The sequence below is a fragment of the Taurulus bubalis genome (assembly GCF_910589615.1).
Source record: "Taurulus bubalis genome assembly, chromosome: 18".
In the NCBI taxonomy this organism is placed as follows: Eukaryota; Metazoa; Chordata; class Actinopteri; order Perciformes; family Cottidae; genus Taurulus; species Taurulus bubalis.
This window is the reverse complement of record NC_136606.1, coordinates 6,793,205-6,801,846: the sequence shown is the minus strand read 5'-3', so window position 1 is coordinate 6,801,846 and position 8,642 is coordinate 6,793,205. Positions and strand designations below refer to the sequence as shown.

Sequence of the window (8,642 nt, the reverse complement as noted above, 5' to 3'; positions counted from 1 at the left end):
AATTACACCAGCAAAGTTGAGATTACGGTGTGACACAGGAATCAGTTCTATCTATAACCCGGAGGTCTGGATTTCATTCATTTTCAGGTTTGAGTGAATCAGTTCAAACCTCCAGTGGGTCTCATTCTAGTGTTAACCGCCAGTAAGCAGTGTTAGACGAGTTAACTGCAGTATTATCACATTATTATCACCACAAGAATAGTGTTTTAATGAAGGAGAAACAAGTATTCATCATCATAATAATAGCTTTTTCTTCCTTTTAATCATAGCAAAATGACAAATATGCCGAGATACATGTTGGGATTTGTGGACTGATTTGTTTTGTCAAAGTCGCTCACTGCCTCCTCCTTGTGAAGTATTTTTGCGTGTCTATGTCCTGAAGGTGTTACCAAAGGTTGCAACAAGAAGAAGAGAACATGATCACTGAAATAGAAGTGGGCAACAATCCGCACCTGGGGTTTGCTACAAATTGCAAAACATTCCCTTGTAAGGTGGTCATAAAAAATCTGAACAATCTGGGTAGTTTCAGAGAGGATTTAGTCCCAAATGTTTGCCTTTTGTAGCCAATTAGGCCTCAGGTTTTTATAAACAAACTAAAACTGTTATTGCAATGAACACTAAACCCCAGGTCTGGAGGATCTTGTCCAGTTCTACGCTTTTTTTATGTTACCTGAAGTTGTTTTTTTTTCGATTCTAGAGATGTGAATGTACATATGTTTTTCCCTTAAGAGGGCCAACTGTACAGTATATTACAGACTATTTGTGTGTTTGTTTTGGGGGGATTTTGGGAGAGGGGAGGGGGTCTGAGTTATGTGGTGCATTGTGGGAGCTCCATGAGTTTTGAATTACTAGGGCAGGAATGTTAGTGTTCCTCTGTGTACTATCTTGGGTTGGGGTGATTTATTTTAGGTCTATCCCGTTACTATCGTGGGAGCTAGAAGCTGCAACAAAGAAAGACCGTTGCTTTCAACCTCAGTAGCTGTAACACATGATATAATCTGCACCGATCTCCTTTTACACTTTTTTTAAAGACACTTGACTTGTATGTATATGTTGTAATGTCAGAGGGAGGATTTCTTTTTTTGTGGTCTTCTCCGCAGTCAGTTTCTAGCTGGAACCTTTTCTGGGTTCCTTTGCACTGTGCTGTCGTTCTTTTGTTGGGACTCTCCTCTCGTCGCGGGTGAGACCCTCTTTATGATCCCAGCATACACGAAAAGATGATTTCACGATGACCTATGCATGCTCCATGGACATTAATCAATACATCTGATGAGATAGTGTGTGTACATATAAAAAGCTGGCATAAGCAGTCTGTGTGACGAGCAAAAGACTTTTGTTGAGATGCCTTCTGGAAACTTTTTTGCCAAAAATGATATGCCCTACCAGCAACTAACTGTAGGTGTGATTTTTTCTGAACTGTGTTTTTGTTACTAGGACTAAGTTATAATAACTGCACTCATTAGAGAAGAAAGTGTAGTCATTGGTAGTATCTTAGTCCTGATTTGTCTTTGTATGGTCGGGGCATTCACGTTGTTGTCATACAGTCACTGATTCACTAGCACCCTCTTGTGGAGGAACCTCGAAGCTGCAACTCCTGGGTGACCTCAGCTTTGAGCACCACAGCATCCGAATATCTGACAAAAATGTTAACACGACTACTGTGTCTCCTGTTGCTAAAACCCTGACATACTGTCGACATGTTTTGTCCCACTCCCTGCATGTGTTTGTGACGAGCGGGAGCCGCTCTTTCTCTCTGTTTACACTGTTGTCCGAGCGTCACCAACAGGGAGATGATAGTATACTTAACACTGTATATCTGTTGACAGCAAACTTGTTTGGTGATTCTACAAAAAAGAAGAAGAAAAAGAAAAAAAGGGAAAACAGCTGTGACATTGCGAGACAGCCTGGATGTAAATAAAGAAGCGCTTGCCAAAGTTTGTAAATGCCATGATATCTAAAGTGTCTTTTTTCACCTTTATGCACACGACACGTTGATGTGGAGGCACTTTTATTGTGCACAGAATATAAACTTCACAAGACCAGGAAACTTCCCCATGAAAGGAAATTATTAGATACATTTTGGTGCTTTGCTGCAAAAAATGTACACATTAATGTGTTAAACTAATACTCTTAAAGCTGCATTACTTCTGAATGTTTTACAAGGTGGAAATATGCTTCAAGAATTCAAATAAATGTTTTTTTTTTATATTTCTTAAAAGAAACAGCTTTTATACTGATTCCTAAAGCGAGAAACTGGAGAACTGATCCTTAAAACATGATTAGGAGCTAACACTTGCTAAGGTTTAAATTTAGTTTATTAAAGCTAGATTGTCCTTTTTATTTTGAAGTGATGATTCAGCATTTTGTAGAAATAATAGCCAAGTCAATAATAGTACAAATACCTATACAATGAATGTCAATAAGGAAAGACATGAAGCAGTTGAAGTGCCTCGTGTTTCCACGTCTAAATGTCTTTTTGCCATTTCATTTATACATATGACTTCAGAAATACAACTATATGCTGATCTTAAATCCCCACATTCACCATGTGCAGATACACAACATGTGTGTTCTCGTGTTTGATTCAGTGAATTAGAGCTGGATGAACAACGCAATCACAGAACTAATGGAGACATCCTTCAGTTTTTCACCTGATTATCGTTCGACACTCATCAGCAGCTGTAAAGCAAAGGAGGGCTGTGGCGCTTTCGGTGGTGGTGGAGTGTTTCAGTCTTAATGCACTTTTGTTCAATTAAAAAGAACATAAATGTTTACTTGAACTTTACACACATATTATATCGTATACTGCAAGTCAGGGCGCAAAACGTAATTATTATGAATAACAATCTAAACTAAACAGACAATAAATGAGCGCATTGTATTTCTGCACTCTGCTTTTACCCCTGCCATTAAAGCATCTGTGGTAAAGTATCTGAGGTCACGGGGAGGGTAACCTACCTGGACTCCTTCATTACGAGTAAATGTAAGAACTCTCAAACATGCAAGGGGCAAAATTACTCGAAAGCAGCCTTTGACAACCACATCTTTATTATTTTCCACCACTTCATAAAAAGCAAATCACCCCCCCTCATTCCTTTTCTATGCTGTTAACTGTTTGTTCTGGAGATGCAGGAACCAATTATGCAAATAAGTGTGCAGTACTTCTAAACTACACCCTTTCTATAGAGGAACACTCTCACCCTCAGTAACAACAGTAACGTGTTAATTTTGTGCTCGAGCTCATTGGCGCGTTACATTTTTCCGTTCCTCAGAAGGCGGCAAGCAGACAGGCTTTTTATTGTCCGCCGGCCTCGAGGCCACAAGGGAGCAGGTGGAGGCCCCGTAACGCTCCCGCCTCAGAAAGAGCCCCTTTCACCCCGCCGCTCTCCCGACAACCCCTCACATGGAGACGCTTTGGGCGGGGGTGGGTTAGGGCGGTGTGAAGTGAGCCATTCAGCGTGTTCAAGCGCCTCGCCGTGAAGGTTAACCACCCGCTCCACCGCGGAGAGGGACCCTGCCTTCGGTAGCCCCGACCCTCCCTCTGGGCACTGGGTTCACTTCTCTCCCCCAAAGACATGTGTGTTTAGAGTACTCGCCAAAAACCCAGGGAGGCCCGGGCCGGGGTGGGGATTTACTGACTCAATGTGGTGAGACGAGGCGGGGCCGCTTACTGTGGAACAAAGTGTTCACTGCCTCCAGGCGCTGCAGTAAAGACCTGTCAGGCAAGCCGGACAGACGACATTATATTATTATGAATACGACATGAGCACGCCATCCGCCATTTTGGCCTTTAATTCAGCTCTGCCCAGCAGATAACAAATAAGCAGGCCGCCAACAGATCCGATCAACATTTATCTTCTCGTCTGATGGAGAGTATGAATGAAGAAACCACTCTGAACAGAAATATCACTCTTTAATACCTCTTAGAAAATAGAATAAAAGGCAGCCAACGGCTTCAGTTTGTTTCCAGTATTATTTCAAACATCTTCACTCAGAAAGTCTTGTGGCTCAAGTTTCTATGTCAAGACACAACCTCCTATATTTAAAAAAAATAATTGAAGTATAAATATTGTTGCTCAGCTCCTGTAAGACGAATAGCAGGGAAACAAGTAACAGTAGTCCCATTCAGACACCTCCGTGAGTCATCGTGAGTCTAGACGAGATGAGTCAAAGTTAGACTCATGAGTCAGGTCACGGTCTCGTACTCGTGTGTACTGAGCGATGATGTTCAGCTGCAAAAGAAGACATTTTCTCGTTCAAAGTGTCCATGAGAAAGACGATGCTGTTCCTTCGCTGATCCTGACCTCTTTCTGCCAAATACAAGAGTGTGACTTTCAGTGTATCGCAAAAGTACCGTATTACAATTCACATTATTCTGTGCGAGTATTCGTAACTGCAGGCAGTATTTGTGAGGCACCGGCAGGCTTTCAGGTGCTGTTGGCCTGCTCTTGTTCAAAAAGAGCCATGGCTAGATGTGAGCGGGACCCCAGACCCTCCAGGTTGCTGAGGACACAGCGGTGGTAGATATCCTCGCTGAATCGCGGGTTGCACGCTCGCCGCACGTATTTCTGGATCAGCGCCGGCTCCACAGCTCTGAACACGTGTAGGCCCGAGTAACGGACGAATATGTCGTACACGTCCATGCTTTCCAGCAGCTCCTCGTTGTCCAAGATGTCAGCGGCCATCTTGGTCCGTGCGGTCATGTAGTCCGCGTTGTAAAAGCAGGCCTCGTCGAAGACGTGGCGGTCAAAGTGTCCGTCTCGGAGCGACTCCGACGCAAAAGAGGAGGAGGCCGCGGAGGGCTGCTGGTCGCGGTACATGACGGCAGGGCTGTACTCTTGGAAGTGGATGGGGAAGAACACCTGCCAGTTGCTGATGGCGTTCATTCTGCAGCGATTCAGGAAGTCGGCGTTGACCTCCGTCCACACGCCGGCCAGGAAAAACAGCGTGTCCACCGGGTGCTTCTTAGAGATGATGTCCATCAGCTTGACCTGTGAGGGCACCTCCGTCTTCACGCTGATCCAGGGGATCTTCACGTCTCCGTAGCGCTTCTCCACCTCCCCGATCATGGCCTTGATGCCAGCGAACACGTCAGTCTGGCTGACTCGCTGCGCATCGAAGGGGTCGTAGATGAACAGGAACGTGAGTAAAACGTTGTCATGGGTGTCCAAAGTGTTCATCACATACATGTCGAGGAAGTTGCCCACGTAGTCCTGATCCTGGGCGGTGACGGGTAGGATGATCTGCACCCGCGTTGCCTCCGTCACGTAGGGCATGGGGATAATCTCGACCGCGCTGAGAGGTCGCAACAAGTTAACCCGTTTGGCGATGACTTGACTGTGGCCTTTCTGGGTGTAGACCTCCAGCGCGAGGTCCAGCACATACTCCATTCCCCGCGTGGGATCGAAGCGCCTGTAACCGTTTAGGAGACGCCGCCTGCGGAAACGCAGCTGGGGCTGGTAGCGCTCGTTCAGCCGCTCCACCGCTATCTCCAGCACTGCGTTTACGTCCGCGCGGTCGGCCCCCCTCATCTCACACTTGGGGGAGCTGTCGATGCACGAGTATATGTGCTCCTCCGTGAAGTACTCCCAGTTTATAACCTCAAAACGGGTTCCTGGTTTGAAGGGAGGGTTGATTCCGATTGGCCACGTCACTCCAGCTTTACCCTCTGGTGTCAGGTCACTCAGGTTGTTGATCTGGACCTGAGGGGTAAAAAATTGTCACATGTAAAAATCAAAGCTAAAAAGGAAGCCACTTTCTCGTGTGTAAACATTTGCCTTTGTGGTATAAAGTACATTCAAAGTGATGTCAACATAATGCTAATGAACTATCATTAGCTGCTACTTTAATTACATGATAATGGTTCTCAGGCATGGGTATTCACAGGGCGATGACACTGGAATGTACCACTCCATGCCCCTTGTCTTGGCTTTCTTACATGTTTAAATATTGTATTACTCAGGAATTTCTGCCTTAGCTCAAGATGTGGGTGAGGTGGAGAGGAGAGCAAACAACACAGAACTCATCACTGGTACAGTCTCATCAGAGAAAGACTTTCAAATGAGAGAAAGCGGCGTTTAGTATTACGAACCTGCAGCTGTTGTATCTGTAAGTAAGTCCATTCCAGCTCAATCTGGCTGAATCGTTTGTGCAAGCGGTACATGAGATTTGGCTCCGATATAGGATGGACTGTGAAAGCATTTTTAAACTGGACGCCATCTTCCCGCTCTGGATCTGCGTTTTTCCCGAGCTCGAAGTACCGATAGGTCATCTCCTGTGAGCCACACACCCATTGAGAAGAAAATAAATGTTAATATTGATATCCCACTAATAAAACTGTTTCATCAAACTGCTCTTCTCTTTTATAAATCCCACGTTTCTGCTGCTGTCCATGCATTAATCTGTGTCTTTCTTTACCTGGTGCACCTCCACACAGCTGAGACCCAGGTAGTCAATAATGCATCGGCCCAGCCACTCGTCAGGCCTCACGCTGAGGATGTCATTACGACAGGTGTCAAGGTGGGGCTGCAGACGGGCCAGCAGACTGCGGGACAGCAGGTAGCCGTAGCCCCCGTGGCAGTAGCGTGCCTTCTCTTCTCCACCAATAAACTCCTCTGCCCGGCCCATGTAAAGGTCCTGACCGGCACTGAGGTGGCCCACCAGCTCCGACAGGCGATCCGCTTGCATGTAAGTGTCATCCTGGGCTAAGAGGAACCAGTCGTAGTCGGAGCCGTAGTGTTGATGGAGGTGGCGGACCGTCTCGTACATCAGCCACACGGGACGGTCGTCGCCGTGGGCCACCACAGTCATGCCGTGAGGCACCTTCGGGCTGCGCAGGCCCGTGAAGAAGAAGGTGCGATGGAAGCGGTGGGCGACTGTGCGATTCACCGCCACGGCCAGCGTGTTGAGTGTAGCCCGGGAGGTCAGGACGCCCACTAGCAGTCGCTCTCTGATGCCCAGTTCAGTGTGAATATAACGAGTTCTGGAGAAGTGAAGTGAAGACAAATGGAAAGAGCAAATAAATAGAAGACGTCAAAGCACTAACAGTCAACTGAAATATAGATTTCATCAGCCAGGGATAAAATATCAATCCAATAATCACCTGTCAAATTTAAAATAAGATATGATATATTTGACTGATGTAATCCCTAATCTATCCGCCTACTAAACTGTGTATCCCGCTCAGTGCATTTAGATTATTGCAGGGCAGATTATGAAACTCCTGCTAACAAATCGGTCTTGCAATTTGTTGAAAACAGCTGCATGTAGCTATGTTATTGCAAAAATCCCCTTTATTCCACTGACACAAACTATTCACAGCATTGTGTATACCATTGAGGAGCATTGCATATTATTGTGGTGTTTTGTCCTCTGGAAAACAAGACAAAAGCCCCACTCACCTGAGGACTTTCTTGTGTGGCTTGTTCGGGTCCTTGTGATAAGGCACGACGCGTGGCTGGAAGTCTTCATCTCCAGCTTCATCCCTCGAGTCCTTCTGGGCATCGCCTCGGCCCATGAAAAGCCTCCCATTGCCCAGCTCTTCTGCACAGGAGTCATCGGCATCCCCTTGTGTCCAGGACACCATCAAAAGGCTCAGACTACAGCCCAGAGACAGCCCGAGGATAAGGGGCAAAGCAGGCCGGAACACGGCCAAAAAAGAGGACAGACGCATATCTATCTAGTAGTTATGAGCCACACTTTGAGGAGGCCGCTCGGGGAAGAATGTACCACCTCAACTCTTCTGGACCAACTCAGCACATGTTATCCAGGAGATAACCTAATGTTTGGGGAAACCTGTCTGTTGACACGAAGTGAAAAATGCCTCAAAAGTCACATAGTGCCCCTGTCTTCAGTCCCAGACGTAGTCGTTATAACGTGTATAGTCCACCTATTATTTTTGGAGAAACGTCACCTCGTCAAATGTTGCAAACGTAAGACACTTTGTTTCATCTTTGACCTCATGTTTGAAGATGCCCAAATTGGAAAACGTGCAGGGAAAACGTATTGTTTCGCGAGGACAAAATAAATATAGTAAATAAAAATAGCTTCACACTATTCACGTGTATTGCGGTGTAACGAACCACGCGGGTGACGTCATTGTCACATAAACTCTGGGTATTAATTGACCGTTGAGCGAACGTTACGTTAAATTAGCCTAACTATTTTTTTTGGGGGGGGGCTAGCTTTAACGTCAGCTAACTAATGTAGCAAGACGCTGAACGTTACCTGGTAAAGTTGACCGTTTTAGTTCACGTTACTCTTATTAGTCTAATAATTTTAAAAACGAAACAAGAGCACTCAAAAGTTGTGATCTTCGTGCCTGAATTTCGGTTACGTTATGAGTCGGAGGACCACACATCAAAGAGCAGAGCTAACGAGCTAGCATCGTTGTTTTAGTGCAGATATGCGTCTCCTCGATTCGTTTCCTCACTCCTCGAAGGAATACGTCCCATTTCTTCACCATTGATGCGCGTAAAAATCCGTCCTCTGCAGCCATACGTCGTCCATTTTCTTCAGTTTCTTGACTTCCTCAAAAAAAAGAGAGTGCCACACGCACACACACGCACACACATTCGCAGGGGAATAACGTTCCCCTCAGGGCGGTTTTACGCTCATCATGATCATCACTGGACTGAGCCTAT

The 8,642-nt window shown here is 45.8% G+C and overlaps 1 protein-coding gene across 1 annotated transcript; it reads right to left on the bottom strand.

Moving 5' to 3' along the window:
- Positions 1–3,896: 3,896 nt before the first annotated feature.
- On the bottom strand, positions 3,897–7,902 carry chpf2 (chondroitin polymerizing factor 2). The gene is made up of 4 exons (XM_079234515.1): positions 7,401–7,902; positions 6,418–6,982; positions 6,092–6,274; positions 3,897–5,702 (listed from the first exon to the last, which is right to left on the bottom strand). The coding sequence occupies exons 1-4, from the start codon at positions 7,670–7,672 to the stop codon at positions 4,428–4,430; spliced, it is 2,295 nt and encodes a 764-aa protein (XP_079090641.1). The 5' UTR covers positions 7,673–7,902; the 3' UTR covers positions 3,897–4,427.
- Positions 7,903–8,642: the final 740 nt, after the last annotated feature.